This window comes from Homalodisca vitripennis, chromosome 7 (genome assembly GCF_021130785.1).
Source record: "Homalodisca vitripennis isolate AUS2020 chromosome 7, UT_GWSS_2.1, whole genome shotgun sequence".
Classification (NCBI taxonomy): domain Eukaryota; kingdom Metazoa; phylum Arthropoda; class Insecta; order Hemiptera; family Cicadellidae; genus Homalodisca; species Homalodisca vitripennis.
In genome coordinates, this window is record NC_060213.1 from 61,881,447 (window position 1) to 61,901,419 (window position 19,973).

Sequence of the window (19,973 nt, forward strand, 5' to 3'; positions counted from 1 at the left end):
ATAAGTTTCTCCTAATATATTCCAGGCAGGCGAGTCACAGCATATTGTGGCCGGTCCTTCCCCGCCGTCTTGCCCAACCCGACATCGACATATCTCAGACTACACTGACTGGTATGTACAACAATTGAAAATAAAATCAACTTGGAGTTTTCCATTCGCGAATACGTGAACCAATCATCGACGGAATAATTCAGCGGGAAACGCCTGGCTGGTGGGTTGGGATTTTGAGGTTAAGGATGGATGGCTGTGTGACAGATCTCTTGCATAACATACAGCTTTTAAGTTGCCTTTGAATAATTTATGGATGTAATTTGGAATATGGTCTAGATTAGCATAGCTCCTAAGCTTTAAAAAAAATCACAAGTACGTTTAGGCTGTAATCCATAATAGCCGCTTTCATCTGTATTTGTATTTAAAATGTATATCAGAGTCTGGTGTTAGCAATTAGCAACTACTACTGGCATATAAATGTTATGATACACAAGTTGAAATTGACAGGTGAAATATTACAACGCGAGTTTGGTTTAGAGACAAAATGGAGTAATTAAAAAATCGAAAATAGATCAAATTCTATTATGGTTACAAGCATTTATTATTAATGGTGAATTAATCACGTAAACTGTCAAATCGTCAAAAGATTACAATAATATTAAGAGACACTGAGTACGATGGCCGGCTACCGACCGCCGAGTGAAAGAGATCCGAGAGACAGGAGAGGTAATTCTTTCCTCCGATTATCGAGAGAGGGTCTACAGACCGCAAACGGGCGCTTATTAGACGCCGACCCAAGGCCACATTCTCGGGGCAGATGGAATTTAATTTCGGCGTTGAGCGGAAGGGAGGGGTGCTCCCCGACCTTGGCTTATTTATATTGTTCCGTACTCATTGTTGTGAGCGGGTCCGGGCGCTGTGTCTACTGTCTTAACCTGTGATGGACATAAACGTACTGTAACCGTTCCGATGGTGTTAAATGTTGCTATTGTCTCAGGATTATAATGGATAGTGGACAGTGCTGTATTTAGAGAGGGGGGTATCGGGGGCACTTTTCAAGCCTGCTACGTGTTGGCATGTCCTTTGCTCCTAACCGATACCACACAAGTGTTCGAGCGAATGCCATTCTCCGACTGCAAATTGAAAGTCGAGCCAAAAGAAAACAAAATCGAGGCCAGAGTGGCGTAGCGTTGGTCACGGCGAGACAAAAGGAATTGCAAATAAATTAGCGAAAAATGAAACAACACCATAAAACCACGTAAGCAGCCAATAAAATCGCAAAAACATCAAAGTCGCCCGTAATGGCGGGCTTTAAACTAACATATTTCCAATTTGTGGCACAAGAGAGCGTAAAGGGGCCACAGGCCGTTGGCAATTCGGCCGCCTGCCCCGGGCTCGTTAATTTCTTCTTTAGGCCTCGGCGGAGGTCGTAAAACGCCGAACGACCGTCGGGAGAATTGGGGTTAGCCCGGGCGGCCCTCGCCGCCGTACCCCAGTTGATTTGGCCAAGGTCTGGGTTCTCGTCAGACACTACAGGTGGTGCTTCCATGAGTCTTCGTTCGATTTAGATAAGCAAAACTGCGACCATTTATCTCTATAGACAATATTTATCTCAATTTCAAATTAATGATAGGCAAACATTCCACTATGGTAGTGTGCATAGAGATAAGATATTTTATTAGACGTGACACTTCCTCTTCGACCTAAATTCACAAAAGGTCAAACATCCAATTAGCCACTTGACAATAGTATATAAAACCACGGATCAACATTAGTTGCTTAGTTAAGTGCAAGGGACCTAGTACCACAGTTGACTGTTCAATACTAGTTTTGTATGCTTGCAATAAAAATATACCGGACGCCCGCCCTTAAAAAAAGTTGTTCTCTTATTTAACCATCGTAAATCTTTATTATACTATCGTAAATAGTTTATTTAAATAGCAGGAATATTTGGGGTAGGGCTGACCGTGTTGTGACCTTGGATCCCAAAAAACCAGAATACCAGCCTGTGTTCCTTGTACTGCACGATGATACTGGCACTCGACAAGCCTGAGCAACTAATTTGTTTCACCACTCCGAAACCTAATAACCGAAAAATTAGTTTTCTCGTAATGAAAACAGAAAATCTAGGTCAAACTGAATAGAGTCGGCCGAGGATTCCCGATTCCACGTGGAGGAGGGAGGGGTAGTTCAGCGAGTCATGTCTTACATAAACAAACAGGTCAATACCAGGCCGCGACACCCCCCTGAAATACTTGGGCCACCCTAGGCACGTGAGGATTACATAATATCAGCAGAGAGCTCACTAACTAGGCGACCACAACGCGCTGTGGGTAGTTTACACTTTGTCCAGTCTACATTTTCGCCTGACTTAGATTTTTCAAGACAGATTAACATATTGATACTTTCTATACGATAAACAGTTCCCCTTAAACAGTTTTATAATAACATATCTGGTGCCTGTTTAGTCGATTATTTTTTTTTTTTTTTTTTTTTTTTTTTTTTTTTTTTTTTTTTTTTTTTTTTTTTTGTGATTCCGGCATGATTGAAGGTCAATTGGATACTCGTCACATAAAAAAGAATTCGGCTCAACGTTTCGAATTCTAAATTATTGGTTTCCTGCTATTGTGTTAAAATCCAAGTGCACAAACAATCTCTATATTCTACGTACCCCAATAATTCAAAATAAAGTGGTAAGTAATATCTCTCAATTCCGATAGCCAACCCAATAACACCTTGGGACTAATTCTGGATCCAAGTTGGACTGGATAAAGTGGAGAAGCTTTAAATATTTACAGAACCTGAATTTGGACTTTATTTTTTCAATTTCATCTCGTTTGATCTGTATTGAATCGCGCTATATTTAAATAAAGTAACTTGGACGGCGCCTAATGCTTGTCTTTATGTTCAGCACATAAACTATTCGTATTCTGTACGTCAGTTGGATCTCCTGCAAGAGCGTATCTGGGGATTGTGAGAACTCTGGTGGTACTTACAGAATCCGAATATAGACTTTCATTTTTTTCCGTTCCATCTTTGATCAGTATCGAGTCGTGCTATGTTCAAATAAAGTAACTTTGACGACGTCTGAATATTGTGCCTCATTAGATTATGCATCATGTTCAGAACCTTCCGGTCTGAGGTAAAAATCATATTCCGTGCACCATTTGGATCTCCTGCAAGAGCGTATCCAGGGATTGTGAGAACTCTGGTTGTACTTTAATCACCACCAGACCGATTTCAGATGAGATAGACAAGCGGTAGTGTGGGTGCCGGAGCGGCCCGCGCGACGTCCTGCGAGGCCGGAAATGACGACGGCTTCCCGCGCCCGCCACCGCCGCCCGCTCGCTCAGCTGATCCGTTCACACAACAATAACGCGCATCAGCTGATCTCGCTTTATCTCCCGTTTTGAGGTTATGTTTCCGGATAATGTCGATGCAACGAAATGGAACGGAGATAGCAGAGAAATGTCAATGTTGTACTCAATGTTGTGAAAACAAATAAAAAAATTGAGTATTTGTTTACTAAGCACGACTTCAATTAATATTTAAATGGAGATGAACACGTAATGATGTGTAAATTAGTGCTACAGTTACCTACAACAGTTCACAGACAGCACGCCAGCCAACTTGCTTGCAATCCAATAACTAGCACCAAAACTTTTATTTTTAATTTAGTGACTTTTTCGACGACAGCTTGATGTGTCCACTTATCTGTGAGCTAGTTGGACGCAACCGGCCGTAACGATATCGACAAAACGTAGGCGAAAGTCACGTGACCGAATCGGCCTCACGTGACGGCAGCTAGCTCCGTACTCCACCGTCACTCAGACGGGGACCTTGCTTTGCCTGTGGTCGACCGGTACCTAAATATAGGCAGTCTCGGCATGCAGCCAGCGCTTGCCCATTGTGTGAGAGCCCAGTCAATGCTGGATCTCGCCTGGGCTTCCTAGATCTCGTCGACGCTGCGAGCCGAGATACTTGCCGCGCCGGGAGAGGCAGCGTCAAGATCGACGAAATTTGGGAAATTGAATCTTGGGTAGTTTATCACTGAGCTTAACTATTGCGAGTAATTTAGCTGAAAGTCTCAGTAAACAACTGTCTTATTGGAATTTGTAAGAGATTTGATCGTAATCATAAACTTTTAAAGATATCAAACTTTAGGTCAAAAAAACCGTTAGACAATACTCCCAGTAAAGTACCACATTAATTATTGTAATCAGTCTGTAAGACTTAAAATCACGGAAATTACTTCCTGGAATTCTAGAATACATTATACTGATCTAAGATGTTTTTGTTTTTTTGGAACCCAAGGCCACTCGTCACCCCCAGCAATGTGAGAAATTTATAATTAATTACGACCCACCACCGGGAGCACCTGCCAAGAGACTGCAAAAACTTGGAAGAATGCCTCAGTATTGTCGGAAGAATCAATAGGAAGAGGCCATTATCGGCCGAACTGGAGCAGTCCTTCAAAGGTATCTCTCGAGCTGTCAAAAGGACCATCGAGGGTACAATGGGGCTTTTTTGCAGCCCTTAGGACCCCGTTTAATGGCCGGTCCCTGACATTTGTTAGATTTGTAGGCGGCCCCTTTGCCCCTAAAGCACAGGGCTATCGGTTCTCCAATCGAAACTACAATTCTAGCCTAACCACCTTGCAGCCTTTGTCAGCAGGCAAGATTTCAAAGATGGGTCTATTTGTAGTCTTTCAACTTTTGAAGCCGCTGATGGAAGGACAGCTACCTGTCCATGGAAAAACGGCTTGATCCCCTTTACTTTAACGTCCACTAGTTTCGAAACAATTATTCACGGAACAAACAATGTCCAATCAATGAATTTGTAGCGATAAACACACCATTCACAAGATTACAAAAACTAAATAACACATTCTGCTGGATTGGCCGAATGTCTTCCTATAAATAAATTTCAGAGAGTTTACAATGAAGTAAAATCTTTATTAGCTAAATATTTTAGAGTGGTTTCATAACAGGTCCCACATTATTATGTGGTGAGATGGCGTCGCAGCTAGCAACAGTAGTCTGGATCCACGATATTTTTGAACTATGGAAGAATCTATTATGGTTTTCTGTACTATTGTTTTCCTTTTTTAGCCTCAGCGTTAGCTATGCCGGCTTCGTTGTTCACGGTTTTTTTAGCATAGTACACAGTTTTTTTTACAGTTTTTTTACAGTTTTACAGTTTTTTTTATCGTGTACATGATGGGACCTCCCCGGGATTCGAACCCGTGATCTCTCAGTTAAAGAGCCGAGACTATATGCATTAGTCTGCGGAGGAGGACTTTTCTCGAACTAGTTCAACAATATCCATTCACGATTCAAGGTTATTAGGAACAACCACAAGCAAGGTACATCAACGATTGGTTCAATTCGGTTGTTTTGGAACCGGCCAGGCTGAGAGATGTCATTCGATGGTAACAATTAAATCGATCGCCAGGTAATCACGAACGTATGCCTACATTTTCCACACAGTAATCGGACACTTATTCAGTTGCCTACTCTAGAATAGAACAAGCTCAGTGCGCAGGAAGGTAGTTTCCCAGGACTTGGGAGTGAAGTGAGCGTGGCGGCCGGCCGGGACAGACTTGACCTTGACAATGCGACGACTGGTTCATTGCTCGAGTGCGAGCGCCGAGTGCCGCGGACCGCGAAAGGGAACTGAGGCATTTAACCGGCCGGACTACATGAGTAGAGCACAGTGCCTGCCGTCCTCACTTTCGTCTTCGTCTGGACTTGCCTACAGATGTGAGCTTGCAAGGAATTGTTGCAGGGCTGCACGTGGAAACTCAAAACTTAACTCATAAAACAACTCATCGTAGATTTAACCCTTTCAACCACTCTAAGCTTAGCCAATATTAGGAAAAAATTAAAAACAATTTATAAATGTAATTATTGTATGCAGATATCAGCACACCAAACGCATTAAGCATGAGATGTTTCCTTCCTGCAATTTTTATATACCTTGAAACACTGGTACTCCACATTTACAAAAATTGAAGCGTGGCGTCCAAGGACCCTGACTAGGATTCTAGTCCTGTGTTCCTTTGATTGTTTTTAGAACTTGCAGAGCTGCAGGTGGAAAGTCCAAATTAAACGCAACTTCTAAAACAACCCATTGTAGAGTTAGCCGGTTCAACACTGTTCAACCACACGCTTAGCCTATATATTTAGGAAAAATGTAAAAAAAGTATAAATGTAATTATTGTATGCAGATATCAATCAGCACACCAAACGCATTACGCATGAGATGTTTCCTTCCTGCAATTTTTATTTACCTTGAAACACTGGTACTCCACATTTAAAAAAATTGAAGCGTGGCGTTCAAGGACCCCCGACTACAATTCTAGTCCTCTATTCCTTTCATTGTTTCTTAGAATTTACAAAACTAATGGGACGTAATGATACACTGCTATCACATTCATTTACACAAATGTAATTATATATTATTCCCGGTGGCACGTAACAAAAGAATAGATGAATACAACATAACTAAAAACTGATAACATGTTAGGATATATAGCTAGGATATCTGGAGGGTTGCAACAAAGTCAATAGATTCCAAATTAATTTATTCAAATGCACATACTAAAAAAAGTAAGAGCATTGTTCTGTTATTCCGTCGACTTTACACATAACAGTAACTTCAAAAGACTATGCATATTATTATCATATGTAGACTATTACTCTTCGTGTATGCAATTTGCCTATACATTACGTTATGACACCTGAAGAAGAGGATAGATACAAGTTCTTGAAACGTTGACTTTTCAACTTTATCAATAATGAGCTCTAGGAATATTCAAAGCTACTTTATAATGGGACATAATCGTATTTGGAGTATAAAATTAAAGGTATTTCCCGAATCTGGGACCATGAGAAATTGTGCCTTTGCTAAGGAACGTAAGTTGAGGCTGACAGGTTAGAAACAGAGCCAGGAACGCTGGTAGACAGAGAGAATGAGTGAAGTGGAGAGCGACGGACGGTAGACGGCTGGAAGACAAGTGCACCAGAGTATCGTAGCCGCGCCACGGACCACGGAGGTCTGGTCTCCGACCTTGACCTCACTCCTTGGTTCGTCTCACGCTCACGCCTCTGGAGTAGCGGGGTGGGGGGAGGGGGGTAAACAATGAATGGAGAACATGGGCTACATTACCGTCCCAGGACGATACAAATGTCTTTCGGCCCTCTCCTAATAGGAATAATCAGTAGTTCATACCGGACTGAAGAACAAAGCAGGAGTTGGGCTATGTTCTAGGATCCACGCATCCCATTCCACCACTTAACCGACCTACGATTGTAAATCTGATTGTGTAATTTGTGTTTTTTTATAAAGGAAAATATTAAGGGCATGAAGAATCCCCCCCCACAACCCTTAGGTTATTTGAAACCCTAAAAAACTACTCAGATCTTTTGCAGATGTATGTATATTTTGGGATAATAAAATCATTTGGTAAACCATGATGCATGACAAGCCTGCAGAAGATTATATCAACTAATCAGTCAGACTAATACTACTGAACTGTGAATACATTGTGTGGGATTAGTAGAATATTAGTAATGATAAAAAATATTATTACACAAAAATAAAATTCGCATCGCTATTACCAGTTTTAGTACTAAACGGTAAAAAATATGTCTTGTAAATTCCTTGATCTCACCCCACTAAGGACATTAATTACTATTAAAAGAGTTTTAACACCACGCAAGACACAAAAGTAGCCTATCACATTCGACGACACAGGACAACAAAGGACGGGAATAAAGAACAACGACTACTTGCCGGTTTGTATGACGAGGGAACTGAGTATATTTGCGTACCGCCCAGGAATGCACCTGGATTGGTCTAGGCTCTGATAAGATAAGGACTTCCTGTCACAGCCGTCCCGCTCCACGCTCCTGCGCAGGTTCTTGCCGGCTCGACTCTAACCCCGATACGACTTGAACAGATTTCCCCTCTTCAGAACATGATTGTCTCAACCAGATTGGCTACTACAAGAATTGGCGTTACACAATACCATGAAAAACCTATTTTACTTTATACCAATCACGATATTAAATTGCAATCGATGAAGCATCGATTTTCTGCTTTATGTTTTAACAAACTGACATTGTACAAAATTGTATTCAGAACAAATTTGGTTGTTCTATAAAATTGTAAAATTTATTTGACGTTTCAAATCAGAAATTTTTGTAATTTTCTCCATAATTAATTCGTTATAAAACGAGTTCATCAATCTACTCCCTCCACTCCCAAAAAAACAAACTTGTGGAGAAACACATTTTGTTATTAGTAATTGTTTGGTTAACTTATAGTACACGTTTAGACTTCAAGTTGACATTAAAAAACTTATAATAGTCGATGGATTTTTAAAGAGATATCCCTAGATAGCATACAATCAAACTCATCACGGCAGAAGTAACCTCTTTGCAGGTCAGGACCCCTACATGTTTCATTGGTCACGTTTGTTACGTTTCATTGGTTAGGCTTCTTACGTGAGCTATAATTTTTATATCAATATCGTCATGAAACAAGAACAAATAAAAAATAGTCAAGTTTAAAATATGCGGAACAGACACGTTATATAAAACCTTAGTCCAATTTATGACAATATTGTTATTACTGAACATATGTTGTATTTATATATCTAGTAAGTTTTTAAGATACCAGCTTTGCATGAATGGAATATGACATCGGCTACTTCCTATCTTACAGCAAAATTGAAAAAAAATATTTTCCCCCTTTAAAAATATAGAAATTGTGTTAAACATGGCAGAAACATGACTAAATTTAATCTAATTGAACTGAATATGAATTGATAAAATTAGTCGATGCACATTCTGAATTTAGCAGATGATTGACAAGGTAGCCTGAGTAATGGGATGGCAACCATATACATGAAGTGATTTCTTAACATACATAAATAAAAATAGGAGTAAAATTCGTCACTAATCTTACATTATTAAGACAAACAAAAAATATGAGTGATTTCTGACACGCCTTAATTTTTAATTACAAACAAAACACGATTATACTTTAATATAAACTATACAAATTGTAAGCCATACACATGCTAAAAACTTTTCTATACACTGCATCGGCCGATATAACCTTATCTAAATTTACCAAACCATAGAGTAAGCATATGAGACTTGAAGATCTTGGCAACTTTGCACTTTTTGTTTCCAGTGCGAGATTACTCAGCTTATCAACTGATGATTTTGCACTTCCATTGGATAATCGGACTTGGTTACATGGCTGGCATAGTTGAAGGAAGGCATATCTTGCATCTTAGTTTTAAGTTACAGGATTACTTGGTAAAATCCTAAATAAGTGTCCTACAATATTATTCCGGAGTGTGAAACAAACAAATTTGTGTAATAAAATTACCCCTTCAAAACAAAAAACGTCATGTTGATATCAATGAGAGTTTAAACTTGATAAAACTAGTTTTTGCAGCTACATACAGCTTACTAATAAATTATTGACTCCCATAAGATTGAATGTGATTTCGATTTAATTAACGATACTTTCCTTGGCTAGATGTGTATATATGGTAGAATTCAAATTAATGCAGTTTGAATTTAGTAAATAACATTTAATTTCAACACAACAACCCACTTAATTGAACATGTACAGTTATAGAAAATGCCTAGATAGACTGTCGCCTAGAAGGCAGGATTAGGACATCATAGACTTCCCAGACATCTTGCCTCAAACATTTATAATTTCATTAATTTTTTCTGAGACAGACAACTGTGCGTCTGGACTATCGTGACGTTTCTACTGACGTTTCTTTTTACTCTAACGTGGTAAAAACGGCAACCGACTCTTCATGGGTGAAAGTCGTGGATCCAGGGCCGAGGATCTCAGGGCGTGAATTCCTCTGTACGAAAGAAGGCAGTGAGAGCGGGGGTGTTCGTTTTCCGTTCTAGGGACAAAACACCGGACCCGAGCCAGAGGATATCGATTGTCTGAAGTGAACCAGTCCCGCCCGGACAAAGAGCGGATACAGGCAGGCACAAAGACTGGCAGCTGGCCGGAAGACCCGCAGGCTTTCGGCAGAAAAAACGGCCCCATCATATGGTACGGAGCGCCACAGCCGTCACATGGCAGCCCGGGCCCAGGCCACCTGACGTAGCCGCCGTGTTGTAGAACCTAGCCTAACCGTCGCGGCTCTGGAGCAAAAACCTAACCTAACCGTCACGCCGCCTGTCTCACGGCCGAGCAAGTAGATCACTAGGGGTAAATTTGAGTCACCACTTTGATAAAACAACATTTGAATAATTATATAACATATGAATACCTGCCTTTCTCATTTGTAAAAATGATATTTCCCTTTTAGGCTAGTTGTAAATCATCTGGATCTGATATTTCCGTTAGACGAACAGTTCACTCAATATTTACGTTCTTTGTAAAGTAAAACGTAGTAAAGATTACTCTATGCACTGGCGAAACTGGAATTACTAATTCAGATGCTTGTGAGAAGTATAGAAATTAGTCAGTTGATTCAGGCAGCTGAGTTGCAAATAATCATATTTAAACTGTGAATTTATTGTGAAATACACGCTGTCCAAGTCAATATTATTGTTATATTTTGAAATGCTCATTACTTTTGAAAACATTTATGCCTAATCAGTTTGAAAGCAAGTACGATTTTTTTTACTTTGCTAGTCAGTAGGACTATATTTTTCTCATTGCAAAAGTATTATTAATTTAACATTGACACGAATATTATACTTTATTTGTATGTTAAATACCAAACACTAACTTAAATTAAATAAATGCGGTTCCATAAACTGATTGCGGGGGCGGTACATTTCAAATTTGATGATTGGTGGACTTTTTCATCCCAATCGATGTCCATTCCGACTCAATGGGGGTGCAGAGGCTTGACCGAATGAAATTGCCACTTGAAAGGAAGCGATATGGCAGGCTAATGGAATTACCTTTCAATACGACTTCATTTTGTAATTGACTGGGTCGACTACTAGCCTTCCTTTTCATCAAAATATTTGCTGGTGTTTATATTAACGTGGAATAGTCATAACAAATAAAACATGGACAAATTTTTAATGCAGTGTTGAATGACTAGTCATGAATATCACATGAACTGAAATATCTTAATAAGACGAACCATAACCAAGAACCCCTATCTCTAACTAGGTACCTCAAAATATGTTAACAGTTACCTATCATTAATAGAAGAACGGGTTCTTAAAATGCCATTGCAACTGATTCCGTTTGGAATAAATAAATATTCAGTGATTCTATTCCTGCTGTCAGATGCAGGTAAACTAATTTGTTTTTTCTTGTTTTAATACTGGCATTCCTTAACTTTTAACTGGGACACCTTCTTAATCACATTTAGGACGTAAATAATTTGTTGTTTCATTTGTAAAACAAAAAAATAATGAATAAGTTTAGGTGAGGGCAAGACTTTATATTAGCACTGTGTCATGGATGAATACTAAATAAACTTGTAACAATAATAAATTAAATATAATTAAAAACTATCAAATACAACATACTGAATTGTGTTGAGGATCGTCTTGGTACATATCTATATATTATGTAAAACAGGAATGGTTCGTTTGCCTGGCAGAAATATAAATATTTAGCACTGTGTTGATTAATATAGACAGATAAACAGATTTGTACACGTCAACTGAACATGATTCAATTGTAGGATATTATAAAACATTAGTGTTTACAAGTTCTGCACCGGTTGTTTTTAAAACACGAGATAACCTAAAAGGACTCGCGAGTCCACTGGAAATAACCTCAAAAGCAAGTCAGAACCTGGTTAGTCGCTGAGATCGTGTGTCGCGCCAGTGTTTATCCAACGGTAACCATCAGACTCGACCGACCTGGACTGATAAGAGATAAGGGGAGCATGAACCTCGGTGAGAACAATAACAGGATGGAAGGAGTCGTAGGAATTCATTAAATTGGTGGAATGACTCATAAACTACGCTGGCCCGGCGCTGGCCGCGAGACCAAGGTCACGCCAAGCGGGAATCTTGACAAAGGAGATCTCAGAGTCAAATTGTCGTCTGCCACCCGCTGCTCCTCCGATAACTTATCAATTTTGACACTTCCTCTCTCAGCCCTGACCCAGAAAACATCTTATCGTACACACAATAGTCGTTTAGTTTGCTAAATTAAAGGAAACATCACTTGAGAAACTTACTGTTTATAGCATATTTAGGCCTACTCTCGAACTAAATTACACCAGTGCACACACAACATGAGGTAATTCAATTAAAATGAGTTTGAGAGAACTATTGTAATTAGATCTAATACCACTAAGATCTTAAATGTGACGAAATTGAATTGAGTGTAATTATTTTACCATAAAACTTCTTTCCAGATCACAAACCTCGTTTGCATCCAGTAATAATAGTTTAATTTACAACAAATAATATTACTGATTTTTACCATTATTCTAGGTATGAATCTTCAAGTTAATCTAATGCCATTTACAAAATAAACTAATGGAGAAGTAAAAATTAGGTTAAACTATTAGTTTGAACTGATACAGTGCATGCTTTATTGAAGAATAAAACAAATTGTGACAAAACATATTTTTCAAGTAATGTGTTTGAACACCGATGTAGGTTCGTGAACCTAACCCTCAGTACAATACCACGCTGTTTGACATTGCATGGGAAAATCGATGCCGGCAACCCCACCCTTGTTCCTTCGCCAGGATATTCACATTTATCCTGCATATGCATGACTTATCATGGTTACATTGGACTTAAAATTGTGGATTTATAAAATTATAACAGTAAAATTGGTCAAGTTGTTCTACCAATAAACATTATTGTATAGTTTGCTTTTTTATTTTGATTTCAACAGATTCTACACCAACTAGTCTGGTTTTATTTCACTACTTGACAGGTCTACCTGCATGTTTATAATATAACTAAGCCTCGTTAATTTACTTTGTAAAATCACTAGGTATTTGACTAGACTGCGTGCTACACATAAAACATAAAAAATACTTAAGTTTATGGATCATCACGAGTAATTACGTTAAGTCCAAAGGTTTAATAAGATGTATGTGGTTCCTACAGACTGACAAGTTTTTTTAGGTTAATCCACTTCAACATTACGGTTATGTATTGTAAGTTGTCCAAAATAAAACTGTCATAAATGTAAAAGCTAGGTTTTTGCGGATCAATATACTATTAAGAGAGAATGGTCTCTATCAATAGGAAAGAAATCTTATTTCGTTACAGTGTGACACACTGGCTTATCAACTATAGCCTACCTTGTCTGCCGACGATCTCTGCCACATGCTCTGAACTGGGAACCGGTACACATTCCGTCATGTTCTGCGACTTCTTATTGCGACCCTCCTCGGGCACGATAAAGGCCGTAGGGAGTACCGGGGACTCAGCCTCCGGGACCGGAGCCGCGGGCGTAGCCCCCCCGTCGCTGAACCCGTTGGCACCCAACATGGAGAGTTCGAGCGCGAGCTGGAGGGCGCGCTGGTCCTCGAACCCGATGCCTCTGTCCATCCCACAGAAAATACTTCCCGGCATCACAATACTGACTGTATGTCCGAACACTGAATCCGTAGAAAACTTAACACTACAAAAATAAACGCGGAGATGTGCACTGCAATAGCCGGCTTGAGCGACTGACTGAACCGCTGCCTTCGCGCCGGGTCGCACCACGAGGAGTCGGCGTGGGGAGGGGAGCCAGGCCCGCCAACTTTGAATGGCGGCCACCCATTGGTCCCGCCGGTGGAGGGGAAAATACCGGATGGAGGGGCTACAGACTCCGATGAGGGTTCTAAAATTACTCCAAACAGTGTGGACAAAGAATCTACCACGTGTTAAGGCAGATACTGTACTCGGACTCGATACTCGGTAGACGGTACCTCTCAGCTACTACAGTCTGTCAGTGGAAACAGCTGATTGGCGGGCTTCTACACTAGAACATTCCCAGACTCCTAGATATTTATATTACTCTTATCTCATGGTCAACCACACACTTTCTCTATTTTTAAATAATCATCTTAATAAAATGACCAAACAAATTTATTATTTTAAATATTCTTTTCTTTGCAAATACGCCAAACAGCTTCAGTCAATCACATAACAGTATAACTTGACATATACACTTTTCTTGTCTGTTAAATAAATGTATCAACCTCCTTATTCTCACATTTATGCCGAGGACGGTAAACAATAGTGATAAACAAAAATAAAACAACAACATATGACGATTTTTTTAAATAAATACAATTTATTGTTTTTAGATGTAAGTTAACTTTTTTGTTTAATGTTCTTTTAAAATGGTAAAATAATTTTAATTATATACTGTACCTCTACAAATTGTGGAGTCAGGATCTAATTTTACTTTTTGCTAACTCAACAGTGATATGTATTTGATGAGGAAAATTTGTGTTAATGGATCCCGTATTGACCTTGACCAAAATAATTATGTTTGGTTAGTAACCATAATGAAGGGTTGGTGAAACGGTACAATTTTTTCACTTGGGGGAGGGCGGCTGGCTAATCAGTGCCTAATTAGTTTCAACGAGTAAACCTGACGTTGGGTTTTAAGTAGGTTATAAAATGTGAAGATGGTACAGTTCGTCTCGTTATATTACAGTCCAAAACTTTGAGATATGCAAAAATTCAAACGTTTGAATTTTAACAAATTATTTAAAGCATTATTTTATGTAAGTGTAATATAAACATGCAACACGACCATTTTATTTATTTTCTGGCGATTTATAAACTTTTATAGTTCGGTTACAAACATATTCCAGACCCAAATAATAAACTCTCAGCTCTGCATTCTACACCGCTTTAGAGCTTATCCAGGTTTTATTGCTGTGAAGTTGGTAACGACTTTATTCGCTGCTACGCTGTCGATTATTTTATTTCGTTTGTCCGGAACAATTTATTTGTTTTATTATCAGGTAGTTTATAGTTTTGTATGTTACTATAACATTTTCAATCCCTAGTTAATAATACGAGAAATTTGATATTTCACTGTAATAAATGCCTCAGTATTATTTTGTGAAATACACGTTTTGATCCGTTGGTACATGAAAGACTATAATACTAAAGCGATTTATATTTAATATTATTTTTAGATTTATCATTATGTTCCTCAACATACACGATCATTACATTTTCATTAATCGCGTACATTTAAAATGTATAATTAACATTTTATACAAGCTAATGCTACAGTAGGGAGGGAGGGGAGGTTTAGGGTTAAGTATTATTGGCTGAGCGTCAACGAAGCCTCTCATTCATGGTGCTAGAAAGATTTCATTTCTCTATGTTCTGTCCGCATGATATCTCTAAAACGAACCAACGTACAGACTTCATTATTTTCATGGAGCTTTATTTATATATTATCAGCACTGAGTTCAATGGTGGTGCATGACACTCCTTGGGATTTGGCTGAGCGTTAGCAAATATTTGTACATTGGTCTTACGGGTAACCATGATGGCAACGAGAAACTTGAACATTACATAAATGTGTACACTAGATGAGTACAATCGTATGTGATTTTAACATAAGCTTATTAACAAATGCGGGCTATGTATACAGTAAAAAGATAAGAAACAACAGATTTAATTCAATGTTCAAAAGTCGGTACAGAATCGGATTTCAGCGCACTCTTTCGATGCTTCAACGGATCATGTATTATTTAAACACTGCTATGAAACCTAATTCAATAAACGAAATTATGAATTTATCATGTGGTAACAAAATATCTATGAAGCTGGAGACAAATTTTGCATGAAAATCCATTTCTAAATAGACAAGAATAAGTTATATAATGGTTCATTTCCAACAATGGAAATTGGCTGAGCGTGATTGAAGCTTACCACTTAGCAGGCTGTCACAATTTTTTTCGTCTGTCAAGGGGTATGCAAATTTATTTTTTATATAGGGTTAGTCTGTCTATCTGACTGCAAGGCATTTCGAGGATGAAATGAGCTTGAAATTTTTCATGCAACCTCGGCGAAGCCTGTTACGTGACAAGTGGCGCACCTTGTATATTAGAGCGCATTAATAAATGTATTTTTAATGAGGCGTTTCCCATAACAATAGGATCAAAAATAAGGGCCATAAAACTGCATGAGGTTTAACACTGTTCTTATAGGAGAAAATTCAAGGTCGTTTCACTACAACCTGCACGTAACTGCACCAGTGGTCGAAATGCTTTCACTCATGGGAGTATAACTGCACCAGTGGTCAAAATTCTTTCACTCTTGGGATATAAATGCACCAGTGGTCAAAATTCTTTCACTCTTGGGGTATAACTGCACCAGTTGTCAAAATTCTTTCACTCATATCGTATAACTGCACCAGTGGTCAAAATTCTTTCACTCTTGGGATATAACTGCACCAGTGGTCAAAATTCTTTCACTCTTGGGTTACACTTTGTGGATATTCAGTGTTCAAAACTCAACATTGTACCTTGGAGAACTATCTTTATAGGTCGTCATCCAGCTTTTTAACTTGTGTAAATTCGAACTGATTTCCAAATTGAAATTGAAAAAGCTTGCCATCTGCCTTGAAGGCACATGCAATGTTAATTTCTGTTGTCAGTTCAGGAAAATATTTATTTTTCATACTTAGAAAAATATTAACTGAAGTCCTCATTTTTTGGCGCACTAATTAATTCCACACATAAAACAGCTACTTTATCAGTTAAGTCATTACAAGGTAGGTAACAAGCTTCCCTGACGTGGCATGCGAAATTTCACTTTCGATATGTTCTTAAACAGACAACAATCATACAGAAAAGAAATGTTTACATCCACCCTGCAGACAAAAGAGATTTTTGTCAGCCTATTGAGAGGGTAGACTTCTATGACGCTCAGCCAAAGTCCATGGTTTGTCATGCACCTATATAGAACTCATTCTTGTGTGTGTTTAAATAAAGTGTCATGCAAAATTTAAAGTCTGCAGGTGAAATCTTTTTCGAGACATCCTGCTACATGATACATTACATTTTCCTTCATTAATTTTCTTTCATAGCCGTGGTTAAATAATTTACGTCTACACTCAAAGTCACCAAACGTCGTGGGTGTTGAAATAGTTCAGCTACATGAGTTTTGTTTAAAAATGTATTTATTCTCGTTGCAATCATGGTTACAGTACAATTCTGACCAATAAGACCAATTATGTAAAAATATTCGCGGACGCTCAGCCAAAACCTAACGGTGTTATACTATCGAACTCAGTATTGCCTTTACAAAAATAAAGTTTCATGCAAAATTTTAAGTCTATAGAGTACTTTGTATGTGAGGTGACGTGCGGATATACAGACAGACAGAAATTAAATTTTTTCCAGCCCTTCGAGTTTTGAACGCCTTCGCTAAAGCTCAGCCAATGAATGACAAGTATTAGCCCATTAAGCAACAATGAGTGTTTTAGAAGTGAGTTATTTAGTTATTTACTATTTTATTTTAACTATTTAACAAATTCCATAATGTTCATATAAAATAACGTTTTAAATCAGTCTTTACCCATTGTATAGTCTACAGTTATTTTACAGGTAATTGTACTAGAATTCTTACAATACATAGGTACGTATCTTTAGAAGTAGGAAAAGAACTTTTCCGCAATAATAGGTAATTTAATAGTAAACTACTTGATTCATTTACTCTTCTCTAACTTACTTAAAAACTACTCTCAACCACACCTGTTCCAAGCTACTACAATTTACTCTAACTAGTGGATTTGGGGGAGTTTTGTGTAATGTGGGTGTTGCAGCATCAGCTACAGGATTAGGGGGCAGGGGAGTGGTGCTGTGTAATGTGGGTGTAGCAGCAGTACCTACAGGATTTTATGGGCGGGGGAGTGGTGCTGTGTAATGTGGGTGTAGCAGCAGTAACTACAGGATTTGGGGACGCGCAATGGCTAAAGTGGGGGTTGCACCAAAGTATATTGGATAGGGGAGGAGATATTTATTTATTTTAATATAATATGCAGAGGTTAGTAAATTTTAGAGAAGGGGGTTAAACAGCGTTGTAGGCGTTGAATATATTTTGAAAGCCTCCTAAATTAGCGGACTGTATTGAGATTGTTTTATTTTTTCATGATTTAATTATCAGCCCTGATACCGTTTCCTAGCGTCAAGATATATGTTTGTGTATTTATAATATATGTAGTATTCCTAAGTCGCAATTAATTTCAACTTTGTTTCTTTATTCTTTATAAATAAATCCTCATGGAGTGACCTAATATCTGTTTTGCATTTTTTTCTGCCTTTAGTAAAGTTATCCTGAAAGGAAAGTGATTAATAATATAAGTGAGTGAATAACTGATTGCCTACCCTGGGGGAGTCGGTGGCTATATGCGCAGCTGTGTGGATGTGTGGATGTGGGTGTGGGCCGCAGGAGCAGGTGTTGGAGTAATGGTGTGTGTCCGGTAATGAAATGTCCGTCTGTCTGCCGGTCCGTTGACATTATCGTGCCTTGTACTTCATTATAAGAGTTGTAGGTGGTAGACCATCCATGTTGTAATAGACTGAGTAGACTTTGCCAGTTCTAAACGGCCAAAGTTTGGCAAGTCAATAAACAAGATAAGCAATGTTACTCGTGATTAAAAATCTGTATCAATATTGCGATTATATCCTGTAATAATGTTCTAGCCAAGGTTTTACTCGAACACGTTCATATATTTCACAATTTGCCCGCTTAAAAGACTATGCTGTTATGTAACGTACACGATTCCAATTCATCATGTACTGGTAATCTAAATGATTAGTCAAGCGGTAATATAATGCTGTTACGATTCATATTTGTTGTTATCCTGCATTAAATTATGTAAGTTCTAAAAGATTGACAGTCACAATCGTTTAAAAAGTTCGATGTCCTTTTATACATTAACGACACTGTTCATTCATTCCTGTACATTACAATAAAATAGTATGGAAACACACTTATTGGCCATTTCTAATAACACCCAATACATATATTTTCACCCAGCTGCCTACCTCTCATTTCCCAGCTTCAAATATTATTATGAAGTTTAAAATAAGTCTCTAACTCTCCGGACTTTCGGATTATTCAAAATTAACCACCTCAACTGCAACTCTTTCATGCCATCCCCATGACGAGACTGGAAAACACAGGCTTCGCCAGCAATTATATCCTACAGACGTATAAGGATTTGTTTCAACATATATACAGTATAAAACAACATGAGGTCTAGTGCAAGCACTTGCGGAATACATGATAAATCTACATTAGGTTTGTAAAGCAATATTATTTTTATCGTCTTACCGTTAATAGAGGGTTAGCACAACCTACTATTTCTGACCTATTTTATTCCTACTGACTTCCATTTCCATTATTTCATGGCATTGCAGAAATATTTTTTTTAGAAAAAGGCTACGTGCTGGATTTTCCCCCAAAAAACGTATGTCTGTTTTAGGCTTTGAAATGAAGTCACAAAAACAACGACTCGTACGTTAAGATAGTTCTAAAATTGTGTGTTATTTTATTTACTAGTCTGGAGATACAGGCCGTTACAAAACACAAATTGACAGGGACACAAAAAAATAGTCTGTGTTTATAACTGTAGAATACTAAATTTGGGATAATACGACTCCAATTCGAGTTATTAACAGTAGCGATGTCGCGGCGCGGCGGCGCCACAGAGGTTCACTCAGTACAGTCTCTTGTCTTGGAGACGCATATCCGGTCTCACGGCGATTCTTGGAAAGAACTGAGACTGGAATATCCGTTACTGATAAAATCATCTAACGGAAATGCACAGAAATAGAATATCTTATTGTTTTGTGAAGCAAACTCCACCGATTTATAGCACAGGACGCCATTGCAACCGTTAAATTTAATTTAAACAACATGATTCTATTTTTTTATTAAGTAATTACAATTTAGGAGTACGCCAAAACACATGTCGCCGGGCTTCTCTGAAGGTGCGTGCAAAATTCCAAATTCGTAGCT

The 19,973-nt window shown here is 38.4% G+C and overlaps 1 protein-coding gene across 1 annotated transcript in view; it reads right to left on the minus strand.

Moving 5' to 3' along the window:
• LOC124365913 (RNA-binding protein MEX3B) overlaps nucleotides 1–13,670 on the minus strand; it is a 32,145-nt gene extending 18,475 nt beyond the window's left edge. Inside the window, exon 1 of the mRNA XM_046822035.1 lies at nucleotides 13,286–13,670. Coding sequence (XP_046677991.1) covers nucleotides 13,286–13,559 — 274 coding nt within the window. The 5' untranslated portion in view covers nucleotides 13,560–13,670. The remainder of the gene's footprint in view (nucleotides 1–13,285) is intronic.
• Between the last annotated feature and the right edge of the window lie 6,303 nt (nucleotides 13,671–19,973).